This window comes from Colletotrichum destructivum, chromosome 3 (assembly GCF_034447905.1).
Source record: "Colletotrichum destructivum chromosome 3, complete sequence".
NCBI classification, from domain to species: domain Eukaryota; kingdom Fungi; phylum Ascomycota; class Sordariomycetes; order Glomerellales; family Glomerellaceae; genus Colletotrichum; species Colletotrichum destructivum.
Window position 1 is genome coordinate 462,036 of NC_085898.1, and position 27,256 is coordinate 489,291.

General features: G+C 56.3%; 10 protein-coding genes across 10 annotated transcripts; 5 read left to right on the plus strand and 5 right to left on the minus strand.

Annotated features, from left to right (window-relative positions):
- Nucleotides 1–1,254: 1,254 nt before the first annotated feature.
- CDEST_04201 (Putative Cellulose-binding domain, fungal, auxiliary Activity family 9) lies at nt 1,255–3,311 on the plus strand (the record flags this gene model as incomplete). The annotated part of the gene is made up of 1 exon (XM_062920360.1): nt 1,255–3,311. The coding sequence occupies exon 1, from the start codon at nt 1,944–1,946 to the stop codon at nt 3,309–3,311; it is 1,368 nt and encodes a 455-aa protein (XP_062776411.1). The 5' UTR covers nt 1,255–1,943.
- A 1,094-nt stretch (nt 3,312–4,405) lies between these two features.
- CDEST_04202 (Putative phospholipase A2 domain superfamily) lies at nt 4,406–6,237 on the plus strand (the record flags this gene model as incomplete). Its single annotated transcript, XM_062920361.1, has 6 exons — nt 4,406–4,582; nt 4,637–4,758; nt 4,824–4,910; nt 4,976–5,364; nt 5,417–5,700; nt 5,881–6,237. The coding sequence occupies 6 exons, from the start codon at nt 4,406–4,408 to the stop codon at nt 6,235–6,237; spliced, it is 1,416 nt and encodes a 471-aa protein (XP_062776412.1).
- A 466-nt stretch (nt 6,238–6,703) lies between these two features.
- CDEST_04203 (uncharacterized protein) lies at nt 6,704–8,462 on the minus strand (the record flags this gene model as incomplete). The annotated part of the gene is made up of 2 exons (XM_062920362.1): nt 6,704–7,951; nt 8,010–8,462. The coding sequence occupies 2 exons, from the start codon at nt 8,460–8,462 to the stop codon at nt 6,704–6,706; spliced, it is 1,701 nt and encodes a 566-aa protein (XP_062776413.1).
- A 600-nt stretch (nt 8,463–9,062) lies between these two features.
- On the minus strand, nt 9,063–11,355 carry CDEST_04204 (Putative malate synthase). Its single transcript, XM_062920363.1, has 5 exons — nt 10,915–11,355; nt 10,402–10,826; nt 9,781–10,332; nt 9,449–9,678; nt 9,063–9,377 (listed from the first exon to the last, which is right to left on the minus strand). Exons 1-5 carry the CDS (start codon nt 11,276–11,278, stop codon nt 9,329–9,331), a joined length of 1,620 nt encoding a protein of 539 aa, XP_062776414.1. The 5' UTR covers nt 11,279–11,355; the 3' UTR covers nt 9,063–9,328.
- A 330-nt stretch (nt 11,356–11,685) lies between these two features.
- Nucleotides 11,686–15,254, minus strand: CDEST_04205 (uncharacterized protein). Its single transcript, XM_062920364.1, has 11 exons — nt 14,771–15,254; nt 14,498–14,646; nt 14,310–14,426; nt 14,190–14,242; nt 13,977–14,105; nt 13,330–13,901; nt 13,144–13,268; nt 12,934–13,082; nt 12,677–12,852; nt 12,402–12,576; nt 11,686–12,342 (listed from the first exon to the last, which is right to left on the minus strand). The coding sequence occupies exons 1-11, from the start codon at nt 14,831–14,833 to the stop codon at nt 11,729–11,731; spliced, it is 2,322 nt and encodes a 773-aa protein (XP_062776415.1). The 5' UTR covers nt 14,834–15,254; the 3' UTR covers nt 11,686–11,728.
- Nucleotides 15,255–15,351: 97 nt separating this feature from the next.
- Nucleotides 15,352–15,775, plus strand: CDEST_04206 (uncharacterized protein; the record flags this gene model as incomplete). The annotated part of the gene is made up of 1 exon (XM_062920365.1): nt 15,352–15,775. The coding sequence occupies one exon, from the start codon at nt 15,352–15,354 to the stop codon at nt 15,748–15,750; it is 399 nt and encodes a 132-aa protein (XP_062776416.1). The 3' UTR covers nt 15,751–15,775.
- Nucleotide 15,776: 1 nt separating this feature from the next.
- Nucleotides 15,777–17,504, minus strand: CDEST_04207 (uncharacterized protein). The gene has a single exon (XM_062920366.1). It carries the CDS (start codon nt 17,271–17,273, stop codon nt 15,879–15,881), a length of 1,395 nt encoding a protein of 464 aa, XP_062776417.1. The 5' UTR covers nt 17,274–17,504; the 3' UTR covers nt 15,777–15,878.
- A 2,714-nt stretch (nt 17,505–20,218) lies between these two features.
- On the plus strand, nt 20,219–22,356 carry CDEST_04208 (Putative cytochrome P450). The gene is made up of 3 exons (XM_062920367.1): nt 20,219–20,614; nt 20,677–20,712; nt 20,779–22,356. The coding sequence occupies exons 1-3, from the start codon at nt 20,287–20,289 to the stop codon at nt 22,023–22,025; spliced, it is 1,611 nt and encodes a 536-aa protein (XP_062776418.1). The 5' UTR covers nt 20,219–20,286; the 3' UTR covers nt 22,026–22,356.
- Nucleotide 22,357: 1 nt separating this feature from the next.
- On the minus strand, nt 22,358–23,720 carry CDEST_04209 (Putative peptidase M14, carboxypeptidase A; the record flags this gene model as incomplete). The annotated part of the gene is made up of 1 exon (XM_062920368.1): nt 22,358–23,720. The coding sequence occupies one exon, from the start codon at nt 23,718–23,720 to the stop codon at nt 22,359–22,361; it is 1,362 nt and encodes a 453-aa protein (XP_062776419.1). The 3' UTR covers nt 22,358.
- Nucleotides 23,721–24,510: 790 nt separating this feature from the next.
- On the plus strand, nt 24,511–26,816 carry CDEST_04210 (Putative signal recognition particle, SRP54 subunit, GTPase domain, AAA+ ATPase). Its single transcript, XM_062920369.1, has 2 exons — nt 24,511–24,771; nt 24,883–26,816. The coding sequence occupies exons 1-2, from the start codon at nt 24,517–24,519 to the stop codon at nt 26,383–26,385; spliced, it is 1,758 nt and encodes a 585-aa protein (XP_062776420.1). The 5' UTR covers nt 24,511–24,516; the 3' UTR covers nt 26,386–26,816.
- The last annotated feature ends 440 nt before the right edge of the window (nt 26,817–27,256 follow it).

The following is a 27,256-nucleotide window of genomic DNA, read 5'->3' on the forward strand; positions in this document are numbered from 1 at the left end:
TCACCACCTCGGCACGAGTCGAAGACAACGGCAACAACGTCCTCATAAGCAGCCCTTTCCACGGCCCCGCATCCACACCCGTGTGTCTAGCCGTCCCGCTGTATAAGCACGAACCACCAACTGGTGGGCATGTGTGACTTACGCTCCCGCTGGTGGCTATCATTATCCTTTATCTGTATGTGTGCTATGCTTGGAGCCTCTGTTCGTTTTTTCGTCTACGGTGGTGTTTGGCGGCTAAGTTGTGAAGAGGCTTTCTCGAGAAATTGGCCAAGTATGGCTGGACCATCCGCAGGACGAAAGCGTCCGGCCTCCCCCTCATTCGCCCTCTTGGGGTTCGGGCGGGAGAAACTTCTCCTTTGTTGAAAATCCACCCAGGTCTGTGGCCTCGGGTATAAGTCTGTTTGTTCAATACACTATCTCCCCGGTACCAGAGTTCTCTGCCAAGTTTACCAGCCCTGTTGGATCCATGAAAGCCACCCCCCATTTTGATATCACCAGCTTGGCGCCTGGTGACATCGACGACTTGTAATTAAGCCTCTGTGACGACTTGAGCCGGCTAGAAAGACACCTTTGCCCAAGTCGCACTCTCGCCCCATCTAGCACCACGGGTCACGGCTGCGATGACCGATTCCGGCTTGTGGTCGCAGTGTTAGTATCTCAATCCGGTTTGACATGCTCCGTCAAACCTTCGCATTCCACGAGGTCTGTCGTTAAGCCCGCCGTTCGCTTAGCCATGGACTGTTTCCCATCACGTGGCCCTCACATGCCACAATCAAGCACCATCCAAGCTTCACTCGAGTTCGGTATCATGGCTAGGAACGAAGACAACTCCTTCTTGGAACAGTTGTCAGTTGTGGCTTCAAATCCATCATTCTATCATGTTGAGCTTCATCTCCCTCGTCTTGGCCATAGGAGGTACACTTTTGTCCTCATCCTTTCAAGCTGCCTTTGCAGTCGCTGAACAGTTGACAGCCGGATCAGGGGGCGACCGAGGGGCGTGACTTGAGACACATGGTTAGATGTCTTCACGCTATCGAAGTGGACATAAGGCTAGACCGTCAAGGGCAGTTACGTACTGGCGAGTACATCCGCTGACTGAACATTTGACTGTTCATCCTTGTCTCACTTCGATCCATCGAAGTTACTGACAGTCCGAGTGACACCATCCAGTATGGAGTCCCAATGCTGAGGGATCCGAGGTTGCCTTCTGCGGTGAGCGACTCTGCTGTGGCCCAACTTGCCTTTTGGGTGGTTTCTTTCGAGATTGTATCCCTCAATTCGTTTCTGAAAATGGTAATTTGAACAGTTGGCAGGCAATCGGTAAAAGTTCCAACGTCATTCCCGACAAGCCCAGATGCCACGCCTGAGCCGCGGGTAGTTTTCACAGCTAGAAGCCACCACGGACCGTTTGCGAATGGCTCATCAAACTTTCCTCGCTGCCAGCTACGGCAGTGTTTGCTTTGCCGTGGGGCTAAGAGGCAGAAGGTTGAGGCGCGACTAGGCTTGACGCTACATCTGGTTGCGGAAACATGCCACTCAAAGGGCAGCACGTCGCCCAGAATAGGCGTCGAGACATGTTCCTTGGCCAGTCTAGAGCGGGCGAGACGGCGTTCGAGCCATGAGGAATAGCAAGGTTCCTCGGCGGCCAGGACTCTCCCTCTCGCGAATATAAGACCTTGTGAGGGGACGCCGAAGGTTGGAATGCTTGACTCACTCCATCCCTAGCTCGCAGTCTCACGAATGTTGATCGCACGTGGATAGACTCAAAGTTCGGTATAAAGACCGGAGATCAACGCTTCACTAGTAAAACGTTTTCAACAACACCAAACGTCGCTCTCTACTGTTTCACTGCCATTCACTCACACTCTTTCGTTTTCGTCGATCACTTTCTTGTTCCAGACGTGCTTTCTAACGTCGTCTCACTCTCTTTTCAACACCATCAAATGGTCAACCGCAAGACTTCCGGCCTCATGGCCGTGTTGACCACGGCCGCAACAGTTGCCGCCCACGGTCACGTCACCAACGTCGTCGTCAACGGCGTTTCTTACCGCAACTACATCCCCGTACAGGACCCGTACACCAACAACCCGCCCCTTGTGGCCGGATGGACTATCGAGCAGCGTGACAACGGGTTCGTCGCTCCCAACGCATACAACGCGCCGGACATAATTTGCCACAGACAAGCGGTCTCGGCAAGGGCCCGCATCACAGTCGCTGCCGGCGACACCATTCAGCTCCAGTGGACCGAGTGGCCGGATAGCCACAAGGGCCCCGTCATCGACTGGCTCGCGAACTGCAACGGCCCGTGTAACCTCGTCGAAAAGACCGACCTTCGCTTCTTCAAGATCGACGGCGCCGGTTTGATCAACCCTCCGCAGCGGGAGAACCGCTGGGCAGCGAGCGCCCTCATCAACAACGGCAACGCCTGGCTCGTCCGGATCCCGCCCAACGTCGCCCCTGGTCACTACGTTCTCCGCCACGACATCATCGCTCTCCACAGTGCCGGCCAGCAGAACGGCGCGCAGAGCTATCCGCAGTGCATCAACCTCGAGATCACGGGTGATGGCACGTACAACCCGCCAGGAACTCCGGGAACCGCTCTTTACAAGGCCGACGATGCCGGCATTCTGTACAACATCTACCGGGACAACCTCAACGACTACGTGGTCCCCGGAGACGCCATCATCTCTGGCGGCGTTTCCATGCTGCCACAGTCCCGGATCCAGATCACCGCCTCCGGCACCGCTACCCCTTATGGCACAACCAGAGTCGTCCCTTCATCCAGTACAACCCAGATCGTGTCTTCATCCAGCACAACCCGAGTCGTGCCTTCATCTAACTCTGAGACCACCGCCATCTCCTCATCTGTCGCGACGAGCCCATCTTCCATAGAGGTTGAGACCAGCATCACTATCAGCTTGACCAACACCGTCACGGCAACCTTGACCACCCGAACAAGCAGCAACAGCCCGCCCAGCAGCACACCAGCACCCTCTCAAACCCCAATACCGACAACACTGCAAACACAGACGACAACGGCCCCTCCATCCGGAGAGCCTGTACAGGGCTTGTACGGCCAGTGCGGTGGCGTCAACTACGCCGGCCCTACCAAGTGCGTTGACTACGCGACCTGCTCGACGGTGAATCTGTACTATGCGCAGTGCACCCCTGCTCCCGTACCAGCTGGATCACAGTCTCTGTACGGTCAGTGTGGCGGAATGAACTGGCCAGCAGCGAGCCCGACTGCATGCGTCCAGGGGGCTCGGTGCTCCACGGTCAACCCTTACTACGCCCAATGTACTCCTGCTTGAGACGGCTGGGCCTAGGCCGCTGTTGCTGGATGACGCGGTCATGAACGGGTATGATTATCAAGGTTGCGGAAGCGTTGCTTGGAAGCGTGGGAGGCTGTATTGTTTGGTCAGGTCGACGGTTGATTCACTTCCTGTCTTCGTTCGTGCGTCAAGCACGCCCTTTTTAGCTATTTTTTGGTAGATCCAATGGTCTGGAAAGTTCATTCTTTTCTCGGTGGGCTCACTGTGATCTGAATCCTATTTGCTAACCATCTCGACCCTAGCACGCACCATTCGCTTCCGGCTACTCTACAGCTGGAAGGGAAAATGATTGCGGAAAAGGACTGATGGAGGGGTAGTTTGCCGCGCCATTGCCGGCTAACTTTGTAAGTACATTTCATTGCTACTTGAGAGTTCATCCCACTTATTGCAGTCGTCGATTTGCGCTGCTAGTTTTGGCCACTTCCATGTAGGAACTTCCTGGTTTTTTTTGGGGGGTGGGGGGGGGGGGGTTGTTTTTCGTGACACTTGGTGACAACGCGAGAGCTACTACCTAAAGGATTGGCGATTTAGTAACATGGAGAACAATTAGATGTACAGCTTGTAATTCTCTTTGTAATCAACCCTTAGTGATTTCAGCCCTCCCACACTATATTACTTTACTTAGGTCTGTGTAGGTTTGACTTCAGAGTTTGCCTACTCTGGGACTATTTGGAAACATCACTCTTCTTTAGCTACAGCACAAACGTTTTTCTTGTAGGTTAACGCGAGATAATTAACACACCGCCAGCACTTCTGCAACTTAACCTGGATTAATCCCGAGACCCGACGTTTAGCCGAATCCAAAGTGTGCAGTTAGAGGTCTGTAAAAGGAAGTTTATAATGGAAAGGGAAGCTTGTAATAGCAATTTCACTATAGCAAGATTAATAGAAATGAATCTCTGTAAGTTTGCTAGTCTCTCCACTTTCCCATCGGAATCCGGCTGGGCATCCAGCAAATTTCGTGCTTATCTCACGCGCTTTTGGCCATTTTTAACAACCAGAAAAAAAGAAAAAAAAATCATTTTGTTTACTCCTTGTTTTTTTTTTTGTTCAACTTTGAAGCCACAACGACAATGAAGCTGTCAACCAGTGTGTTGGCCCTTTGGCTATCGCCATGGCTTGCGGTGGCTGTAAATGGCTGCAGCGACGACAACTGCGCCCCCGCAACACCAGCTCCCTCTGGCTATACGCTCGACATTCCCGCTTCATACGAGAATTGCGCCTTCGATCCGGTGACCGGCGGCGAATTTGTGAGTTCTGAAAGATTTCGTGCCCATGCAAATGTGTTGCTCACGGCTGTACAGCAACTGCTTTTGCCAAATGTCTATTCCATTGTCAACAAGGACGGCAAAGCTGTCCAGGCCACCAACCTGTCTGCGCCAGTGGACCCTTTCACCTTCTCTCATCCAACTGGGGCACCAGCAGGGTATGCACAGCGTTTCATCCTATCCTCGCCTCGATTTTTACCCATTCCAGACTGACATCTAATAGTCTCTTTGACATCGTGCTGAATTCGGGTGGTAAGACGCTACATCTTGCCGTTTACAAGTCAGGAGCGGTTGGCTTCGTCGACACGAGGTATGTTTTCCAGCTGTTGCATCACGAGTCTCGAGTCCAAACACCAGCAACTCACACAAGCAAAGTTCCAATGGGCAAACATACATCGGCACTGGGGACCAGTACGTCACCACCATCTGGTCAGTGGATTGCGATGGGCTGGTCGTGTCAGGCATTCTCGGCGGCGAAAGCTTTCAGTTCCTTGTGAAGCACAGCGGCGACATAGTGGCGACCTCGTCAACGGCATCCAGCAAGTCTCGGCGCGGCATCCCGGTTCCAAAAGGATTTTATATCCAAGCCGAGGCCGTTGAAACTCCGCCCGGGACTCAATGCCCTTCCCCCGTCCAACATGCTACTACCAAGAACCCTCCGGTTCCGGTGTCGTCGAACGGGTGTGGGGTCAAGGGTTTCTGGGGCCACTTTGTGCCGGAACTGGACTTTGGCGAAGCTTGCCGCTTCCATGACGTCTGCTGGCGTGAGCACTCTGGCCTGACCACTGATGAATTCTACTAACAGCGTCGACTTAGCCGACTGTTCTCAGAATTTCACTACCTGCAACACCGAGTTTCTGAACCGTATGAATGCCAAATGCAACGACAAGTACAAACCGGGCATCGGCCGCAAGATCTGTCTCAAGCTCGCCAAGTTCTACCACTCGACAGTCTCCGGTAAAAAGGGCTCGGAAACCTTCACCAAAATGACTCAGAAGTTCTGTGACTGCACTTGCAACGACCCCAACCTCACGACGTGCCAGGACCAGTGCGTTGATACTAGGACGGATCCGAAGAACTGCGGCAGCTGCAACTTCAATGTGAGTCTACCCTGCCGTATCATCTGTTGTTCTCATCACCTCGCATCCGAAACCGAGAGACGTTGTTTCTCTACAAATGTGGCCTACCAACCTTCAACTACACCAACAACAAATCACCCCCCCTCTCAGCCACCCCCCTTCTGTGACCAAGCAACCGCCGCTGACGCAAGAAACACGTAGTGCCCCTCGGGCTCCTGCATAAACGGCACCTGCTCCTTCAACTCCTGCGCCGGCCAGAAGTGCGGCAGCTTCGGGTCCTGCGGCCCGGGCGGTGCCTGCGTCTGCGCCTCCGTCACGGGCGGCACGGGATTCTGCGTCAACGGCAACACGCCCTGCAGCGTGCTGTCCTCTTGCGATAACAGCAATAACTGCCCGCTGGGCGAGGTCTGCGCCGTCGACACATGCTGCGGGCGTAACGTGTGCATCAGGACGGACTCGTGCGGTGGGTTCAACTTGCCCGGAAGCCGCCTGTTTGCGCCGCCGGTCACGACGCAGAGGGGGGATGCGACCATTGGGTACTTGGCGGAAGACAATTAGCCGCGCCGAGCTTGCGATTGACCGGGGGAGGATGTAGGCGTGTTGGTTAGTCATTTTTGGCGTTGAATGAGACCACGACGTAATTACTTGGGTGTTAAGGTCGCTTGATGGATGTGGAAATAGTGGGTATAATTAATGAGTGTGAGCTAGAATAGAAGATGATTTGTTAAAATTCAATCCCGCTGGTGTCAGATACATATGACGTGACAAAGGGAGGCTATTTCCCGGAAGTTATCGAGATATCATGTACTCTCTGCAGATACCATGAAGCGGCAATCTATGACAGGTAGCAACAATCTAGGCTGCAGGCCTTGATCCCACATTTCGTAGATCATGAAGAGGGTTTTGAGGGGAAAAAAGGTTGCCGGCAAGGTCGCCAGCAGTTAGTACAATGTTCAATGGGCGAGTGAACATTGATTTACAAATGAGTCGGCCTGCTAAGATTCGAAGACTGGCCGTTTAATTATCACCTTTGTGCTGTGCGAGTTCTGTCAGGGATCACAAAACCAACATTGTCCTCAGAGTCGGAGCTTGTCTCGCGGTCCTCCTCCCTTTTCTTCTCTCTGCGAGACGCGCCGCGTGTTGACCTATCGGTGGTCCATCCGGGCGTTGGCGAGGAATCCCGTAGTTTGAACCCTTCAAAGGAAAGGGTAGTGTCGCCGAGGATCAGCATCCGGGTGACGCCCTGAAACGCAGTGCAGGTCTTGTTGAAGTCAAGATATCCGTCGTCCATGACGGCAAGCCCGCCCGTCTTCTCATAGCCCTTCCAAGTGAAGTACACCCGTCTGAAGCCGCTGCGCTGCAGCGCGTTTGGCTCGCGCTTCTTCAGCGGCGGCAACGTCCGAACCGGGACGGATTCATGCCGTTCGCCATACAGCAAACGGTATGTGAGGTCTTCGGGTCGCTCGCGCAACCAAAGGTCTCCGAGGTCCTCGACGCGCTCGCCCGACCAGCCCTCCTCTGTGTCCGATCTGACCAACTTCAACTGCTCTTGGGAAAACGAGAGAATCATTGTTCCCTTGACAACGCCGAATTTCATATCGGCCACCAGGAAGCCGGCATCCTCGACGGGGCGGGAAGCTGGTCTGATGTTTAGAGAAAAGGCTTCGCTGTAGTCGGGATAATCCTTCCATAACACAGGACACCCGACTAGGTACGAGCCGAGCACATCTTCGAGGCGCATCTCTGTAAAGCCTGTGCGATGCGATTGCACTTGGTCGAGTTCCCCCCTAGCATCTGTCTCCTCCTTGTTCACGAGATAGTCCTGGTGTCGTTCGAAGGCATCCGCCCATTTGACGAAAACGTCTCTAAGATCCTGCTCGTCCTCCTCTTCCTCCCCATCACCGTGCTCATTCATCCATTCAGCCATGCAGCTAGTAACCTCATTCTGGTTCCAACCGATGACGCAAACCCCTCCTGATGAAGTGTGAATCTGGTGTTGAAAATGAAGCCCGTCGGTTGCTGCCGCCATGGTCTGAAGTGACCAAGCCACACCAAGATCGACATTGACCAAAATCATCGCATGAGGCGTGACTCTACGGTCAGGTCTTCCGTCTTTCTCAAAGTAAGCTTTCCTGAAAAGATCAATGTCGAAGGCGGCCTGCTGTTCAAGTCGCCCGTACCGAGCGAAGATGCCCCTACGATCCCGCCGGATCTCTTCTCTCTCGCGAAAGGCCTTCTCCATCTCGGCGGCCCTTCTACTCAGCGAGTCGCACTGGGAGAACATTAGTTCCACGTCTTCAATGCTTCCCGAGGGGCCGGTGTTGACGAACCGCACCCATCTTGACCAGCTCGCCAAGGTCACGACGTAGGCTGCTGCAAGTCTTCATCTCCGGGTGGGAAAAGCGTAGGTCGTAGAACAACGACTGTGTGGAGAACCATGCTTTATCCTTGAAGAGCTTTTGGCCCTCCGCTACCGCCTGGGCTCTCCTTTGGGCGTCCTCGATGGTGTCTGGGAAGCATAGTTCGCGGAGGCGGTCTACGTGTACGCGGGGGATGTTCTTGTATTCCAAGTTGCCATTCACATAATCATAGCCTAAGAAATGGGCTTTGTCGATCATTCGTTCCCGCTTGATGGCCTCTTTTCGTATTTCTGCCGTCATCTTGGCCCACCTGCTACACGTCGGATGGTGTAGATGCGAAAGACGGATGGGGGATTTGATAAGTGACAGGGATGAAATTGTTCGATGCGTCCAAGCTTGCGCTCCATAATAATAACAATGCATGCACAGAGATGTACAAGCGAAGATCAACCGACACGTCCGGCACGTGATTCTGTGTCGAACATTTATCCTGATTTGCAAAGAAGTCCTCGACTTTACTGTGAAGATAGTAAAACAGGTAGAATTCTGGGGTCTAAAGGCTTCGTGTAGTTTGTCCTCTAGACACAAGGTGGCGGCTAGGAAAACAGATGGTTTCAATTGGTTGGCTATTTAACAGGTCGGCCTAGAAGGGTGATCGATTGTAGGCGGAAGTAAAGCAAAAGCGGCTACAGAAAGTCTTAATAATAGCTAGTTGTATTTAGACTTTCAAATGCTTGTACTAGATTAGACTTAATAAGACTGAGTCAACGGCAAAGGAAATTTGCAGCTTACATCTTCTGACATTCTACCTGGACAGATGCAGCGGTAATCAAGCTGTCATATTGGAATGTTGGATCGGATCTGTCATCTCCGCTTTGATGCGGATTCCACAACCTGGCTTGGTGGCAGAGTGGTCTAATGCGCAAGACTAGAAATCTTGTTCCTTCGGGAGCGTCTGTTCGAATCAGGCCCAAGTCGTCAATCACATTTTATTTTTTCAATAGGCACTGCCATCTACCTGCTGAGACTGATAGAGTGCGGCATGAATTTGTTATCTTTTTTTTGATTTCTTGTTGGGATATGCTACTTTCATCCTTGTTTGCTGCTTGAGATGACAAGGTCAACGCCTGCAAATGAGAGTTTGATGCCAGACTTGTGCAATGTCGCGGAACTTTGAAAGTACACCAATGGACATATAGTATTCAAGTATCATTACTCCAAACGCAGGTACGCATTAATGCTCGCTCGTCTTTGAATTCATCAATCATCAAATCTCGGTGCGCCCACGTCTAAAGCTTCCAAGACGGACCAAGCGAGGTGATTTCATCGTAAAGGAGACTGGCACGTCGTCAGCAAGGTGCACTGTATTGAATGAGATCCAATGAGATCCAATGGATCAGATGACTTACGTAGTGACAAAGTTGGCGTACTCTTCGCCTGTCACCTGCGGCCGTAGGTACTTTGCCGCCAGTTCGTACTTGTTGTTCGGTGGCGAGGCCTTGATCAGCTCGCTCGTCACATCGTCGAGAATGCTGAGCATCGTCGTCTTGTCGAGCTTCGTGCCCTCGGCAGTGCTGACGCCGTGGCGGACCCATTGCCAAAGCTGCGTGCGCGACACCTCGGCGGTAGCAGCGTCCTCCTGGAGAAGTTTGTTAGCTTCCGTTGCAAAAAGAGGGAGGGAGGCTCTCTCCGCGGGGGGGGGGGGAGGGGCCATGTATTTCATGTTGAATCAAGGACGCACCATCAGGTAGTTAATGGCACTGCAGCCGACGCCGCGCAGCCAGCCCTCCATATACGCCAGGGTGATGTGCAGGTTCTTCCGCACGCCGTCGTCTGTGATTCTGCCGGGGACGACGGGGTTGAGGAGGTCGTCGCGCTTGACGTCCACCTCGGAGCGGACAAAGATCTGGTTCGCGGTGGGCATGTGCTCGTTGAAGACCTCGCTCGCGATGGATGCCAGCGCCGGGTGCGCGACCCAGGTGCCGTCGTGCCCGGCTAGCACCTCGCGGAGCTTGTCGGCACGCACGCTGTCCATGGCCTTCGCGTTGGCCGCCGGGTCGTCCTTGCGCGGGATGAGGGCCGCCATGCCGCCCATGGCGTGCACGCCGCGCTTGTGGCAGGTGCTGATGAGCAGCTTGACGTAGGCGTCCATGAAGGGGACCGTCATGGTCACGTCGGCGCGGTCCGGGAGGATGAAGCCCGGGCGGTTGCGGAAGCGCTTGAGGAAGGTGAAGATGTAGTCCCATCGGCCACAGTTGAGGCCGGAGCTGTGGTCTCGGAGCTCGTAGATGATCTGCCGAGGATGTTTTTAGTGGGCGATCTGGAGGAAACAGCCAGCGAGTAATGATTGACAAATACACACCTCGTCCATCTCAAAGACGGCGCTGATGGTCTCGATGAGGACGGTGGCGCGGATCGTGCCCCGCGGGATCCCGACGTAGTCCTGAGCCGTGTTAAAGACGTCGTTCCACAACCTGGCTTCGAGGTGCGACTCCATCTTGGGCAGGTAAAAGTAAGGGCCGGCGCCGCGGGAGATGAGCTCCTTGGCGTTGTGGAAAAAGTACAGGCCGAAGTCGAAAAGGGCGCCGGAGATGGGCTCCCCATCGACGGTGAAGTGCTTCTCGTCCAGGTGCCAGCCGCGCGTCCTGGCGATCAACGTCGGAAGGGCGCGGTCGGTCCTCAGCTTGTACTCCTTCTCGCCGAGGCGGAAGTCGACCTGGCGGCGGATGGCGTCGTACAAGTTGGCTTGGCCGTAGATCATGTTATCCCAGGTAGGGCCGTTGGAGTCTGAATCGTGTAAGCTAGAGTCGACCCCCCCCCCCCCCCTCGGCAGCTTGCTTGACTTCTGCCCCTTTTGATCATGGGCCCAACCAACCTTCAAAGTCGGCCATGTAGGCCCACACGTCCGAGTTGAGCGCGTTGACGACCATCTTCCTGTCCGTGGGCCCGGTGATTTCGACCCTGCGATCAACCAAGCCCGGCGCCGGCGCAGCGCCCTTCCAGTTCTTGTCATCGCGGATGTGTTTTGTCTCCGGGAGGAAGTCGGGCAGGCGCCCCTTGTCTGTCTCAACCTGGCGTTCTTCACGGAGCTTCAAGAGGTGTCTGCGGGTGGGCTCGAAACTGCGGTGCAAGATGGCGAGAAACTTGACGGCGTCCTTGGTGAGGATGCGGCGGGAGGCGTCGTTGCCGGCGCCGAGGATGGAGACGCTGTCTAGCGTTGATGTTGTTGATTGAGACATATCTGGAATTTTCAAGTCTGCAACACAGATAGAAAGAATTTTTTCCCTTTTCTCTAGCAATTTACAATATAACCTGATCTTACATCACTGATGGGACTCATCAAGTGGCATCGCCTGATATTAAGTACCCTTTTCCACGGTTAATGGCGCATCTCCCAAACGCTCGGCTCTCTTCCGATGGTGTTCTATGTGTTCCCTGGTCTTTGGTGAAGCCTCTCGGCTCGGTATCCGAACCGGAGACGGGCGAGATCCGATTGGCTCCACTCGCCCTGACTCTCCGCCCACGGCCGAACGGAAAGGATGGATGGATACACGTAGATCGGGATGACTGCCTCCCTGTTTCCAGACTATGCTTCACACGTCATTTCCAAGACTTATTCCCGTGAACCGAATGTGATTTGAGACTCAATAGCTTTATTTGTCATCCAACATCAATTGCTACTATTGCTACTATGACCCGTAACCTCCCGGGGCCATCATCTTCTCCAACTCGGCCCAGTCCAGCTGATCGACTCCGGTGAGGGGGAGCGTGGGATCGTTGAAACTGTTGTAGATGCCCTCGGCGGCCTCCAGCCCAAACGCCTGCTCGAGGTTCTCGTCCAGGTTCAAGCCGAACAGCGTATCCGCGCCGTAGGTATCTGCGTCCGGGCCCCCAAACATCTCGCCCTCCCACGACGGGACCGAGGAGCTCGGCGTCGGCGTCGTCAGGGGCATCTGGGACGCCGAAGGCTGCTGGCCCGACTGCCCCGGCAACACGGACCCGGGGGTGTTCCCCGCATGGGGCACCCCGCCGGCTTCTTCCCCGGATTCTCCCATCTGCACGTCGTGGTCCTTGTCGAACGCCACCACGTTGACCCACACGTGGGCCGAGAACTGCCGGACGTCCTTGAGCCGCTGCGCCGCCGCGTTGTTGCCGGCCTGGGACAGGTACTCCATGAACTCGATGGCCTGGAACAGCTCCTGCGGCGGCGGCTTCTGGCTGTCATTCTTGTGGGCGAAGCCGCGCATGATCAGGACGAAGGCGGCCGCGAAGGCCGCGTCTAGGTCGAAGAAGGCGAAAGGCGCTGTGTTTCCTGTCAATCTTCTGGTGTCCGGCGACAGTAACGAGAACGAGACTACTAACCGATTTCCTCCTGCCTCTGCATGGCCATGAGGATCCGAATGATCCTCAACGCCGATTCGTTGCAGAGCAGGCAGAGCTGAGAGATGGCAGACGACACCGACCCTTGTTTTTCCGTCTTCTGGACCTTGTCTTTGACCTTTTGGAGCAAAATGGGCCGGATGCAAAGGATGATTGCCTTTGAGTTGATTAAGATTAGTACAATTCCTGACGCAGGAAGCAAAAAGAATAAATAAAACCCCCCGTAAGACCAGTGGGATTCTCAGACCAAGACTTACCTGGAATAGCCTCAAATAGAGTGATGCACCTGCTCTGGTAACCTCGAACTGCTTGTTACTGAAGTCAATGGCAAGGTTGGCCGGAATAGATCGGCCGGTGTCATGGAGCGATTGCAGAAGATTACGCATCTTCCTGACCAGATCGGCCTGCGACAAAGCACCTCTACTATATAACGCTGTGGTTGAATCCCAGTCAGCTGCTTCGATCATGCCAATGGATGATGGGGAGTGACAAAGGATGCCCTAATCACACTTACACGACATGATCTCGCCCGTTGTTCGGGCAATTTGCACATTAACGTTCAGCGGCTCTGGCGAGTCGAAACCCGGCGATGGTCCGGGGAGATCGAAGGAAAGGTGGCGGTCGTCGACCGAAGCCGGACGCCCAAGTCCCGCGGATATTCGTCTGGGTAGTTGGGGAATAAAGTGAGCTTACGCCATTTTGCTTCGGTTTATCATGGACTTACTGGTCGAGCATGTACACGGTCCACCACACCCGCATCCGATGTGCTCTTTCTGAGGGGAGACACTTTTGCTCTGAGAAGGGCAAGTTGCAGCCCAGAGTCAGAGCAAGCCGCACGGTTGTTCCCACCTGGTATTTGCGTTAGCCAATTCGTCGTCGCTCAATGACGTATGTGAGATTGATCTCTTACGAAGAAATAGGAATCGTTCTTCCTGTCGTTCCACTGCAGATATGTGGTCGCCAGGCAGAGGATCTCCAGACCGACGATGCCATACTCGCTGATGCTGTGCAGTGGCGGGAGCCTCCTCATCGCCTCGGCGAACCAGAAGGCCCCCGGGGGACCCCGCACCTCGCGCGGATCTTCTTCCATCAGCTTGCCCATTGCCATGACCAGCAAGTAGAGTGTGAACCACGGGGTGTCCATCTGGCGGGCGCGCGAGGCCTGGCTCTGGAACAGCAACGTCATGTTGTCCGTAAAGGTCCGCTGGTCGAGGAAGTGCTGCGTGACGCCCATGTACGAGTTGAAGAGGTTCAGCAGCCGGTTGGACTCGGCCTCCTTGGGGAAGGCCTGGTGGGGGATGCCCTTGATCAACTCGTTCGTCGAGGTCCATTCAGGGGTGAAGGGGAGATCTCTCGGGTCCTCGTTCTCGAGGTGCTCGGGGGCATCTCGTTCCGGCGAATCCCGGTCTTTGCCGTTGTTCTCGTGGAACAGGCTTCGCAACCGCTGCTCAAACAGCGGCCCAGGTGCGCTCTCTATGGATGCTGTGTCCCGTCCGGCTTTAGCCCAATGTCCACCGTCCATTGCTGCATCTGCTCATCGAAAAGGGCTAGACAAACCATAACTTGGAGGCGGTACTTCGCCGGTCGGTTCAAAAGGCGCAATGCCTGTAGGACTAGGATTTGATACGGCAGCCGACACACCTCTCAACTGCGGACTGGGGTGTGGGCGTGGTTGCTTGGCGAGCTCTGCCTGAAGTCAGACTTGTAGTTCTTCACAACAACAACAACGACAACAACAGCGACTGCTGTCCGATCCAACAAGCGTCTCACCCTTGATTTGGTCTTCGTACCGTGACAACGTGGCCCTCAGCTCTGACACGTAGCTACATCATGAATCGTCGGGTTAGCTAGGGCCAACTTTGGAGAAGTCCGATTTCGGAATTAACCCACGCCTCAGAGTACCGCTTCCGCCCATCGCCAAACTCGCAATCCAAATTGTTTCGCGAACAATTCCTACACGGCTGTTCACCGGAGCACTTTACCTTGCGTCTGCGGCAAGTGTTGCATCTGCACGTCACAAAACCCCAATTTCGGTCAGCAAGCAGGCCCGTCGTTCGGTGTGGGGGGAGACTACTAACGCGTTGGCCGACCGGGCTTTGACCGCTGCTTGCGCAGGCATTGCGTCTTCGTTATCTGTCTCGATCTTGATCTTACGCTTCCTCTTGCGGCTCGAGGATGAGGGCGAGGGCGAGGATAAAGATGAGGCTCCTCCGGTCGCTTTGTGAGACTGTCCAGATTCCGTCTCAGTCTCAGTTCCCTTGCAAAGTCTTCATATGATGCCGCCGTTGAGGTAAATTAAAGAATGGAGTGAGAGCGAGAGTAAAACCGTGGGGCCGATAAGAATGACTCGCCTTGGATGAGGGGTCTGGGGTAGCCGATAAGGAGCCCCTGTAACTACTAGTCGACATGGCCATATCCGGTTTATAGCCGCCGCCGGTCTTGAGTATGCGTATATCCCACTTGATGCAGCAATCGGAGCCTGTGCTGTGATGGATATGAAGGATGCTGCTTGCTTGACAGTGTGCTGTCTTGGAGTCTTGACGAGACCAAATGTCTTGGGCCTTAGCTGAACTTGGTGTAGTACGAATGTTTTTTTTACTCTGAAATAGAAACTATGTTCCATGTTAAAGAAAGAAACTGAGGGGTGAAATTGTGCTCTGAGGCGATGTGACCATCTTAACCAAGGAACCTTGTGCTCTTCGGCCCTCAATCCGAGTCCATGGTTCTTCCCCATCTTGGCTGCCCCGGTCCACTTTCGGCTTCAAGCTCCGAGCCAACCCCGACAGCACTGCCTGTACCATCCACACAGCGAATGACACGTCTGGTGAGAAGAGACGTATCAATGTTAAAAGTGTTTTTTTCCAGAGGCGTGGTAGATGGTCTTATTTATAGCCATGAACGAGCCACGGATGCTGCTCGGCCCGCTTCCGAGATGCACACTCTTTATACCCCCCCTGCTCCGTCTCCTGCCCCTAACTTTCAGCTTCCGGCAGCGGCCGATGTCCGATACAACAATTGCAGGCGATGCAAGTATCCTCTCATATGGGATACTTCAGTCTCAGTCCTGTATAGCACCTACATCATTCTACCAACCCCTCTTCTCATTACCTTAACAATTAACAATCCAGAAACTGATAACATCACGGAAGAAGGGAACCGGTTTTTGGTAACAAGGCTATTGTTATTCTCTGGTTTTCTCAAGGAAACGTTCTATGATACGATTTCGTACGAAAATCTTAACCAATATGCACAAAGCAAATTTGCGCTTGTTATAGTGTTCCCGCCATCGCCTTCGGCTTCCCCACAACTCGTCGTGCCCGACGCCCCCTGACTCTTAATGACGAATGGCTGCGGCCCAGCGTCTACTGGGAAGACGAGCCGGACTCAAGATGGTATCAAGTTCGCTGTATCTACGTGGGTTATGCCAAAAGATCAACCCCATTGTCGATTTACGTGCATTTAAGCGCTCTGGGTAGGAGCGGGAGGAGCACCCGAGGGAGGAGGGCCGGTGGGAGTACCGGTGGGCTTGGGGGGAGGAGTACCGCTGGGGGCGACACCCTCAGCCTGAGCACCGGTAGGGCGAGGTCCAGAAGGGGGAGCGCCGGAATGAGGAGCACCAGAGGGCGGGGTGCCAGCGGGAGGGGCAGGGCGTGAAGACTCCTCGCGGCGCTGCTGCTGAGCGGGAGCGGAGGGAGCGCCGGAGGGAGGAGGGCCGGTGGGGGTTCCAGTAGGCTTGGGAGGGGGGTTGCCAGAGGGAGCAGCACCCTCGGCCTGAGCACCGCTGGGACGGGGAGGGGGGGTGCCGGAAGGAGGGGCGCCGGAAGGAGGGGCGCCGGTCGGCTTGGTGCCAGTAGGAGCGGTGTCTTCGGCGCGGCGGGCGTTGCCGGTGGGAGCGGGAACATCGCTAGGGGGACCTCCAGAGGGAGGAGAGCCGGAAGGAGCACCGGATGGAGGAGGACCGCTGGGACGGACACCGGAGGGCGCACCCTCTTCCTGAGCGCCGCTGGGACGAGGGGGAGGAGTGCCGGAAGGAGGAGCTCCGGAAGGAGGGGCGCCGGAAGGGGGAGCACCAGTCGGCCTGGTGCCGGAAGGCGCAGCACCATCAGCGCGCTTGGCGTTGGTAGGCTTGGGACCGTCGCTGGGAGGGGCACCAGAGGGGGGCGCACCAGAGGGGGGAGCGCCAGAAGGCGGGGCGCCAGAAGGAGGAGGGCCAGTAGGAGCAGCACCCTCGGCGTGAGCGCCCGTAGGACGGGGACCAGAGGGAGGAGTGCCTGAAGGAGGGGCCCCGGATGGAGGAGCCCCTGACGGCTTCACGCCAGAGGGCTCAGCACGCCTGGCGTTACCCGTGGGAGCAGGAGCATCGCTGGGAGGAGCTCCAGACGGGGGAGCTCCAGAGGGAGGGGGGCCGCTCGGGCGAACGCCAGAAGGAGGCGCGCCGCTGGGAGGAACACCGGTAGGGGCGGCGCCGGCATCCTGAGCACCGAGGTTTCCACGGGGGCCACCGCTTGGCTGAGCGACGCCGCTCGGGTGAGGGGGCGGAGTGCCGCTGGGAGGGGCTCCGCTCGGCGGGGACGGGAGGGCCGAGTTCTGGCGACGGTTCATGATACCCCCGCGGCGCCGGTTCTGGGCCGGTGGAGTGCCGCTCGGCGGGGCGCCACTGGGGGGCGGGCCGGTGGGCTTGAAGGTTCCGGAGGGGCGCGGGGGAGGGGTGCCGCTCGGGGGTGCCCCATTGCCCTGGGGAGGCGGGGCGAGACCGGTGCCGGAGGGGGGCGTGCCGGAGGCCTGAGGCGCCGGCGCCGCGTGGCCGATGGCCGCAATGGCGGTGACAAGGGCGAAAATGAGGTTGGAACGCATCCTGGCGTAAGTGATGAAGTGAAGGGTTTTTGGAAGGAGATAGTTGAAGCAAAAAAAAGGGACAATAGTGTTGTGTCGAACAAAAAGTTGTGGGTGGTTGAGGAAGAAAAGGAAGCTGCTGGAGAGATGAGAAAAGATGAGAGGAGATGGAGTGTGGCGATGAGAAGGAAACACGAGTATGAGTATGACGGATGTCCTTCGTGTTTATATCTTTTCTGATGCTATACTGGTGGCTCGACTTACACTATGAGACAAGCCCCCAGTATGTCTTCGACTGCGAGAGTGGACGGCAACCCGGTCCAGCTCGGTAGTTCGAACCCCCCCCCCCCCCCGCGGCTCGCTCACGGCTCTGGCAGACTGGGCCCGCCAGGCCATATTCCGCGATGCCTATGATCGAGAATCACGGAGAAAGGCCCCATTGCCCAATGGGGAACTGATGCAACGCTTGACTGGGCATAGTGCTCCATGGCATGTCCGCTTGCGCGGCTTTCCGTCCTCGTCCATCGCTGGTCGGGTCACTGGCAAGGCGGGGGAGGGTGTCAAGTTGAGCGAGATGGCTCCATAGGAAGCCGACTAGGGACACCCAGGACTTCGCCACTGCGCTCGTCTGTCTGTCCTGTCTCTCCAGCAATGAATAGGGGGGGTGTTCGTCGTTTCTACTGCGTCTGAAAGTTTTTCACAAACGACTGGCCTCGAGAGACCGTTTGTTTCGAAACGGCGTCTGGCTTCGCACGGCCTTCCAACCACTTGTCAGTCAGTGACAAGCCCTTGTGGCTGGGACACGCAAGCCCGCCCACTTCCCGTGCGAGCATCCCGGGAAGCGCTCCGAAGGGCTGCGCCGTTGTCTCGGAGGCGCTCAAGGGTGCGGGGGCGGGATAGTTGACCGAGTTGACGAATGTGGCGACGAAGATGCTTGCGTTGATGTAATTGCTTCTTTGGTGCCTTGGTTCTCCAAATTGCTTGCATGTTGAAGGAACTTCGGACGACGGTGGCCGGATTTTCCCAACCGAGCCCCCAGAACTGCTTTGCAACCAGTAAACAGAAAAAGGACACCGACAAGGTTGAGACTGGGTAGAAAAAAGGAGCAGAACATTGCCTCTCAGCCACGGAAGATGCCATGGCCCCTATTTCTTTACAATGGGGCTAGCGATGATGACGCGGACAGGTCTCTTGCAAGCCCGTGATGCTTCTCAACCAATCATACGCATCCTGTATCTATTCTGGGAAAGTAGAACCAGTTCGTCACGAAGATGGGCCGAGTCCGTGATAGTATATCCTAACTGGGACTGACGTGATCTGGTGGAACTATTCGGTTGGAGACAAAGCCTGGCCTATGTGGAGTTGGAGGGCCGATGAAACCGTTAGCCCCGACAGAGGCAACGTACACCATAATCAATATGATTCAAGCTTCACGGGACAAGAGTCGATCAGCCGAGATTTGGAAATAGAAAACGGAATCAACATGGGGGTGGTTACGAGAGATGCCGCGTTTCCAGCCCAATTCTTTTGGTGTCGACGGTGTTCGTACACCCTTTTAGCGTCATGCAGGCAGGTTGAAGCATAATCAACGGTAGTTGCTGGCTGGACGGGAGTTGGCCATTGGGAAGCCCCATTGCACCATTCCAGATAAAACTCTTGCCAGGGCCAGATCGGCGGCTAGGAGTTTCTCCGTCCAATAGTTGCCACTTTTGAGGGTTTCTCTTAGATGATGATTTTCGGCTTGTTGATGTACGCGATCGGGATATGCCATCCCTATGTCGACTCCCTGCTTTAACCTCGAGGTCCGAGAACGGCCTCTATTGATCAAGGATCTCCGGCGGCGTTCGGTGATTATTCTCAGCTTGCAAGAAACAGATTAAATTCAGGTTGTGCACGTTGACTGATGTGACAATGTAGCGGATGTCGAGTTCAACTGTGGAGATCTCCGTCTGCCAAGTCTTCATTGGCCGCAGATTGTCCCACCAGACGTTGCCATCAAGAAGAAGAGTGGCCATAAAACTAACGATTGTTTATTTCTAGTTCTTGAGGGAAATGAAACGTTCTTAAGAGACAAGGTCTACCGATGGCAGTCTCTCAACTGCTCCTGCGCCATTAGTACTGTCTGAGATAAGTTAACGTAGCAAGGCAGATAGATCACTGGGCAATTCCAAGCCGAAGAATGCAGCCTAGTCTTCGATTCTCACTCCATTGGTACTCATGACAGATATTTTGATCAAAAATAAACCAATCATTCAAAGTTATTGACGGCATTGTCGTTGTTATGCTGAGCGTCAGAAAACAAAACATGTCACTTGTCCTTGCAGCGATGATCCTCCACGGAACGCCGCACAGCCAACTATTGAGTTACATTCGAAGAGGATATCGGAAAGAGAACAGGAAGTATCAGTGGCAAACCGCAATATGCTGAGAGCATTTCATCATCGTTCCACAGCCAGGATCTGATGCTGCTCGCTCTAGGCAGTGTAGTGTAGAGACTCGGCATCTACAGCCGGAGGCAACCCACATGATACCCGAGCCCTCCCCGGCAGCGAAGCAAACGGAGTCTGCCCCTGAGACGGCACATGGAAGCCCGAGTGCATTCTAGTCGCACAGCGTCAACTTCCTCCCTACCATTTCTCGGGATTCTAGTTCTTCGGCGGACCCTTGCAGCGGGCCTTTGGCATCTAGCATCCCATCATGGACGACCCCGGCAAACCAGGCCTGAAAGCCAATTGGCTCAGCCCCCTACTCGATTCCCCGTTCGGGCTTGTGGGGCCGGCCCGAGGAGCGTGTGCGCGCCGCCGCAGCAAAAAAGCCTCCCACGACTAAATTTTTCCACGGGGGGGAGAGGAGGCGCAGGGCGAAGCAAAGCCTCAACCGCCACATCACGCACTCACTCTCACTCCCACTCAGGCCACCACCCTTACTGAGTCGCTCACTTACTCACTAACTCACTCATACAACATACCACCTCACCCACATCCCTACCTCTTCCCCCTCCGATACCCCTTCCGCCCGTGGCGCCGGCGCGGCGATGCCTTCTCCGGCGCTCGGTGTCCACGGCCTGTCCCTCGCATTTCACGGCGCATCCATCCTTCTCCGCGACTTGGTGCTGCTCACAACCTACTCGGTCCTTCTCGCCTTGCTCGCTGTCGCCGGGTACCGTCTGCTCCTCCATCCCCTAGCCCGCGTTCCCGGCCCCAGACTCGCCGCCATCTCAAATGTGTGGTACGCCCGCCAAGCCCGTGATGGACGCATGCTGCAGCTGGGCAAGACGCTGCACAAGCGGTACGGCCCCGTTGTCCGCGTCGGGCCGAACGAGGTCTGGTTCGACTCTGTAGATGCCTTCAAGCACATTTACCGTATGTTCCTTTGTCGTACAATTCCGTCCACAGGTGAGGCAGACGCTCACCATCGCGTACAGGGGCCGGCAGTGGTTACGATAAGTCCGACTTTTACCGTACGTTCCTTCTTGTCCATCTATAGACTCATTCACCATCACAAACTCACAGCGGCTTTTCAACAGTGTCCACTGCGCTGCAGAGGCCGGACATCACCTACACCCCTCTTCCAACCTTCACGTCCCCCGATACCCTCGACTTGCTCTCCGAACGCAACACGCAGCGCTACCGCCTACAGCGTCGTCTCATAGGACCCCTCTACCAGACGGCACATCTAAAACGCCACGAACCGGCCCTCGACGCCGTGTTGGCCAGGGTCGTCGCCACCCTGCGGTCACTCGACGGTGCCGAGATCGACCTCAAGGAATGGATGCACATCATCGCGGTCGAGTCCCTCTCGGCCGTCGTCCTCACCTGGTCGCCGAACTACCTCCGCGACAGGACGGACCACTCGTCCAGCAGTCACGGCTACATGGGCTGGCGCCGCAAGTCCGTCTTCGGCCTCTTCCCCCTCGCCGTCAAGCTCGAGCTCCTCTCCAAGGCCTTCGGGAGGACCTTTGCCAACCTGTGGGGGGTCACTTACAAGACGCCCAAGAACTTCCGGCCCTTCTTCACGGGCGTCTACAGGCAGGTCTCGCGGCGGGTGACGGCCGCCCTCGCGGGTAAGCCGGTCCCGAAGAACGACCGCAAGGACGACTTCCTCGCGGACCTGATCCGGCTGCACGGGGACCGGCCCGACTTCTCCGAGGCGTATCTCCGCCGCATGGCCATCACCAACTTCGGCGCCGGCCACGAGACCATGTGCTCGGCGCTGACGTCTGTCATGGCCATGATCGGGTCCCACCCGGAGGTGCAGCGGCGGGCGGCCGACGAGGTGCGCTCCGCCACGGAAGACCCAAAGGTCTACGACAACGCCGTCCGCCTGGACTACACCCAGGCGGCCATCAAGGAGGCCCAGCGGCTGTACCCCGTCCTCGGCATGTCGCTGCCGCGCACGGTGCCCGCTGAGGGCCTCGCCGTCCACGGGCGGGTCTTCCCTCCGGGGACGACCGTCGGGTGCAACCCCGTCTCGCTGCACAGGAACGCGGCCATCTTCGGGGAGGACGCGGAGGAGTTCAGCCCGGACCGCTGGTTGGACGGGGAGAGGGACGTCAAGTCCATGGAGCGGTTCAACCTCACCTGGGGAGGGGGCGGGAGGATGTGTCCCGGGAGACATCTCGCCGAGCTGGTGGTCTACAAGACGATACCGGCGCTGCTGGAGCACTTTGACGTCGAGGTCGTCATGCCTCCGGAGAAGGATATACAGTATTATTTCATGGCCATGCTGACTGGTGTGAAGGCCCGGTTTGTGGCCAGGAAGAAGAACGAATGATACCCCAGAGGCTGGCTACGGAGGGAGGATGTTTCATTAGGAGGATCCAAGTTGTTAGTGACGAGGACAACAAGGCAGGATTCGTCAAGAAAGAACGTGTCAATGACGCCACCAATAAACGAACAACACGAGCAACGAGACAAATGAAGGGTAACCGCCACGACGTTGACAGGATTGGAAAAGACTATAAATCTGTACGAAAAGAAACAAATCAACTCCCTACAAAGCATCAAGCTCCCCAAGTGCTTTGCTTACTGATACAGCTAGCTTCTTTGCACCAGTAGCCGCGACCTCATCCTTTGCTTGAATGATCGGTCAATCCGACTTGACTCCCTAACCCCCCCCCCCCGCCTCGATGGCTTGATGCTTGGCGGCGTTGAGGAGGAATGTCATGTATACCACAGCCGCCTCCTTGAGGGACCTGTAATACTGCTCACCGGAAGGGTAGTACGGGCACCCGCCTTCCTGCGCAACAGCAGCCGCCTCATCCTCGGAAGCGCCAAGCTTCAACTTGAAAGAGTAGACCTTACTGGTCATTTCGTTGACGGTATGCCGGCTGTATGCCCAATCGATCGCCGACCCGGACGCGCCCAGGAACGTCTTGCCTTCCTTGCGCAGGGTGTTGACGTCGTGGAACGTTGTGCCACTAACATTTGCCATCTGCGCCGCGACACTGGTGGAAATGTCCTGGTAGACATCCAGGTCCTTGGCGCGGATGTACTCGCCATAGCCGACAGCCGGATCACCGCGCTTCCCGTCGTAGCTAGCGTTCCGGAAGCTCATCGCGGTGTTTGTTGTCTGCGGCACAGCGTTGGTCCATGTGTGGGTAATGAGGCGGCCCTTGGTGTGGACGTCGAGGAACCACCGGATGCGCGGGTGCGTCTCGAGGACCCAGGCAACGTTCCGCGACTCGGCCTCGGACAGCGGGTCGCAGCCGTGAAAGAGCTCGTGTTCGGGGTTGTCCGAGGCGACGTCGCCCGCCAGCTCGCTGTAGGCGTGGCGGTAGTCCCAAGTGAAGTTGTAGTTGCGGTCTATGTTGACGCCGATGCCGCGGATGCTCCTGTCCTCCGGGCGGTAGTCGACGTTGAGGTTGTTGCCCCAGCAGTTATGCCAGCGCTGATCCCAAGCGTGGCCGTCCGGGTTGACGAGCGGGAAGACGATGATGCCCAGGGAGAGGACGCGGCGGACCTGTTCGACGGTGTAGACGTGGTTGCCGTACGCGAGGCCCTCGTTATGCTTGTTGGCCCAGAGGAGGTCACCGATGAAGTATATGAGGCTGTCGGGGCCGCCGCGCTCGCGGCCCTGGACGCCGGCGGTGAGGAAGACGCTGTATGATCTTGTGTTGATGCGGCCGGTAAACTTGTCGAGGGGCAGAAAACCGACAAATGACTTCTGCTTCCAGTAGGATTCGTGAGGAGGGTTTGTCACCTGAACGCCGTACTCTTTCTCGAGGCCGCGTAGGGCAGTCCCGATTTCGCGGCCGTTGAAAACAGTTTTGTAGTCAAAGGGGGATGCGTCTCTGTTTACGCCGAGGCCATGGGGGGCCTTGTCGCCATTATGGAAGCGGTCAATGGTGCTGATGGGAGCAGTGTCGCTGAGACGATGATCCCTCACGGTCTTTCCGCTTGACAGGAGTGCAGCAAGGATGAGTTTGGAGAGTTTCTTGAAGGAGTTGGCATGTTTTGGGGCCCCCATTTTGACACCCGGGACATACTGAATCAGTCTGGTTCGGGTTTCAGCAAGTCAGAAAAACATCGTGCGGCCCAGGAAGGTTATAGGTTATTATTTGAGGCACAATCATGTCGAAGGGTAGCTCCAGGCCCCAACCTTTCTGGACAGTTTTGCCATTTTGAACATGCAGGACGAGAGAGAGTATTGATCAGGGTTCGAAACCCAATGTGAGGTTACTTGGCGAAGAGTGGACTTTTTAACCTGTGGCCTTGCGCCCTCGATGAGCTTGCGAGGCCGGCAAGCGTGATGGAGTTGGTCATGGAGATGTCGTGCTCGATGTCGGCCCGCGGCCAAGAGTGGGCGCAAGGTTGGAACACTTCAAAAGATATTCGTACAACGCCTCCCAAAATGATGCGTTGGCATAAGATTCAATGGTGGGTCGTTTGCAAGAATTTGAGGTCACAAGGTCGAGGTGGGAGTACGGTGTTGGCCGTTAAGGTGGCGGAGGTTTGCGTGCAACGACTGAGACTGAAGCGCCGAAAATATTGAAAACTCAGACCATAAAAACACTCATTGCAGCTTTTCAGGTGAGTTCAGTTTGAATTTGACTGCAAAGGCACTGACTGTTTGTGTTGGTCTATCACCTTGTTCCATTAAGTCAAAAGTCAACAATCTTGTGATCCCTTGATACCTCTACAGTGTTAGATTTCACCGTGTTTGGAAGATGAACACTATATACTTGGTACCTCTGGTCTGGAGAAACGGTGCATCCGATGTCCCGCGGACTCCTTTGCCCCACACGACGGGCTCACCCAGTAAGATGCTTGAATTCCAGGCTGGTGGCACTGGATCCCGCATGCCGCCTCCGAGGCCAGGCCAAATTCCCATTTGCAACACGTCTCCAGCCCCAAGAGCAGAGCAGAGCAGAGCATCACCAAACCCACCAGAACCGTATTTCCCCCTCCAAAGTCGGCTCGACAGCCGCACCCCGCCCACCATGGTTCTTCAAGATCTCGGCCGCCGTATCAACACGGCCGTCACAAATCTCACCAGAGAGGCCAACCTTGACGAAAAGGTGCGCTTCACTTCACTTCCCCCCTACCCCGCAGGACCAAACCTCGTTGCGCATCACCACCGGTGGTGGTAGAGCCCGTAAAGCTATACTAACAGCCCATCCGCATCGTAGGCCTTCGATGGCATGCTCAAGGAGATTTGCGCCGCCCTGCTCGAAGCCGACGTCAACGTGCGCCTCGTCGGCCAACTGCGAAAGTCCATCAAGAGCACCGTCAACTTCAAGGAGCTCCCGCCCGCCGTCAACAAGAAGCGCCTCATCCAGAAAGCCGTCTTCGATGAGCTCGTCAAGCTTGTCGACCCCCACGCCGAGCCCTTCAAGCCGAAGAAGGGCAAGTCCAACATCATCATGTTCGTCGGTCTGCAGGGTGCCGGTAAGACGACGACGTGTACGAAGCTCGCGCGCCACTACCAGGCACGCGGTTTCAAGGCCTGCCTGGTGTGCGCCGACACCTTCCGCGCTGGTGCTTTCGATCAGCTGAAGCAGAACGCGACCAAGGCCAAGATCCCCTACTACGGCTCGCTGACGGAGACGGACCCTGCCGTCGTGGCGAGGGAAGGTGTGGAGAAGTTCAAGAAGGAGAAGTTTGAGATCATCATCGTGGACACGTCGGGAAGGCACAGGCAAGAGGAGGCGCTGTTCCAGGAGATGGTGGACATTCAGACGGCGGTTCGACCCGACGAGACCATCATGGTGCTCGACGCATCCATCGGTCAGCAGGCCGAGTCGCAGGCCAAGGCGTTCAAGGAAGCGGCCGACTTTGGAGCCATCATCATCACAAAGACGGACGGCCATGCCTCGGGTGGTGGCGCCATCTCGGCCGTCGCAGCCACACACACGCCCATCGTCTTCATCGGCACGGGCGAGCACATGCTCGACTTTGAGCGGTTCGCGCCACAACAGTTCGTGTCGAAGCTGCTAGGGATGGGCGACATGGCTGGCCTCGTGGAACACGTGCAGAGCCTGAAGCTGGACCAGAAGGACACGATCAAACACATCACGGAGGGCATCTTCACGGTGCGCGACCTGCGGGACCAGCTCTCCAACATCATGAAGATGGGCCCGCTGTCCAAGATGGCTGGCATGATCCCCGGCATGAGCGGCATGATGCAGGGCATGGACGACGAGGAGGGCAGCGCCAAGCTCAAGCGCATGATTTACATTTGCGACTCGATGACAGAGAAGGAGCTCGACTCGGACGGCAAGATGTTCATCGAGCAGCCGACGAGGATGACGCGCGTGGCGCACGGGTCGGGCACGTCGGTGCGCGAGGTCGAGGACCTGTTGACGCAGCAGCGGATGATGGCGGGCATGGCCAAGAAGATGGGCGGCAACATGAAGAACATGCAACGGGCGCAGTCGGCCATGGCGGGAGGCAACAAGGCGCAGCAGCTCGCGGCGATGCAAAAGCGGTTGCAGAGTATGGGCGGCGCCGGGGCCGCCGGCGGCGGCATGCCGGATATGGGCAGCCTCATGAAAATGCTCGGCGGCGGTGGCATGGGCGGCGGCGGTGGTGGTATGCCCGATATGTCGGCGATGATGCGACAGATGGGTATGGGCGGCATGCCGGGTATGGGCGGCGGCGCGCCGGGTGGTGGACGAGGACGGCGAGGTTAGACTTGGTTCTTTCCGCGTTGTGAGTCGTAATTCTTGTTTTCGGTGGGGGGAAGGAGGAAGCATGATGTCAAAAGAAAATATCCGTACAAACGATGGTTCGTCCAAGGGCGACTGAAAGTGGAGAAGACAGAAGGGAGAGAGAGGGAAAGAGAGACAGAGCTATGGATGAAGACATGATAGTAGTACACTACCTGGAGTCGCCGGGGGGGCGGGACCACATTCGGAGCCCTCTTTTTCAATAGGCTTGGCGTTTTAGGAGGAGGGCGGAACACACAAACAAAAGACTCTCAGACCAGAAGCGCGCTGCCAGCAGCATTCTGATGCAATCTTGTGTTCTGGAGTGACTGCGAAACCTGTTCTCGGCGGCTGTGGCCGATGGGGGGACGGACCGATGAAGAGCTGCCAGTGGGGGGGATTCGGTCTGGAAGGGGTTCGGATTGGAGGATCGTCTCACGGAGCCGCGCAATGCATTGCCTCACGGCGGTGGAGAAGCAGGCTTATTTTTTGTTTTTATTTCTTTTTAAGGTTCCCGACGGAGACCATCAAACCGGCGCCGATCTTTTCTTTTTTCTTTTTTTCTTCCGCCGGAGCCAAGACCGCGACCAGCGGCGCGCTCTTCTTCCTCACGGAGTATGGCCGGGCTGGTGCCGCGTTAGCCAGGCGAGGCGTGGCAGAACTGCACCTGTCCCGACACACGTGTAGAGGGCTGACGATCCGTCCGCGAAAGGAAAATACGAGCGGTATCAGGGGGCACTTCAATCGTCCCTTGGGCTATGTGTGGCGTGGTTGGCTGGCTGGCTGGCGAGGGACACGGGTCTAGTGTACCGTGACATGAGGGAGGGTCGACGTGGGATGACGTCGGGTATGCCCG

Excerpts from the sequence above, each read along its gene's own strand:
- CDEST_04204 (XM_062920363.1), bottom strand. The coding sequence starts at position 11,278 with ATGTCTCAATCAACAACATCAACGCTAGACAGCGTCTCCATCCTCGGC. Across the intron at positions 10,333-10,401 it reads CCGTCTTTGAGATGGACGAG|ATCATCTACGAGCTCCGAGA; the intron begins GTGTGTATTTGT and ends CATCCTCGGCAG. Across the intron at positions 9,378-9,448 it reads TACGCCAACTTTGTCACTAC|TCTCCTTTACGATGAAATCA; the intron begins GTAAGTCATCTG and ends ACGACGTGCCAG.
- CDEST_04205 (XM_062920364.1), bottom strand. The coding sequence starts at position 14,833 with ATGGCCATGTCGACTAGTAGTTACAGGGGCTCCTTATCGGCTACCCCA. Across the intron at positions 14,647-14,770 it reads CCCCAGACCCCTCATCCAAG|TCTCACAAAGCGACCGGAGG; the intron begins GCGAGTCATTCT and ends GAATCTGGACAG. Across the intron at positions 12,577-12,676 it reads TCTATTTGAGGCTATTCCAG|GCAATCATCCTTTGCATCCG; the intron begins GTAAGTCTTGGT and ends ATCAACTCAAAG.
- CDEST_04207 (XM_062920366.1), bottom strand. The coding sequence starts at position 17,273 with ATGCGTTCCAACCTCATTTTCGCCCTTGTCACCGCCATTGCGGCCATC.
- CDEST_04208 (XM_062920367.1), top strand. The coding sequence starts at position 20,287 with ATGCCTTCTCCGGCGCTCGGTGTCCACGGCCTGTCCCTCGCATTTCAC. Across the intron at positions 20,615-20,676 it reads TGCCTTCAAGCACATTTACC|GGGCCGGCAGTGGTTACGAT; the intron begins GTATGTTCCTTT and ends CATCGCGTACAG. Across the intron at positions 20,713-20,778 it reads CGATAAGTCCGACTTTTACC|TGTCCACTGCGCTGCAGAGG; the intron begins GTACGTTCCTTC and ends GCTTTTCAACAG.
- CDEST_04210 (XM_062920369.1), top strand. The coding sequence starts at position 24,517 with ATGCTTGAATTCCAGGCTGGTGGCACTGGATCCCGCATGCCGCCTCCG. Across the intron at positions 24,772-24,882 it reads AGGCCAACCTTGACGAAAAG|GCCTTCGATGGCATGCTCAA; the intron begins GTGCGCTTCACT and ends TCCGCATCGTAG.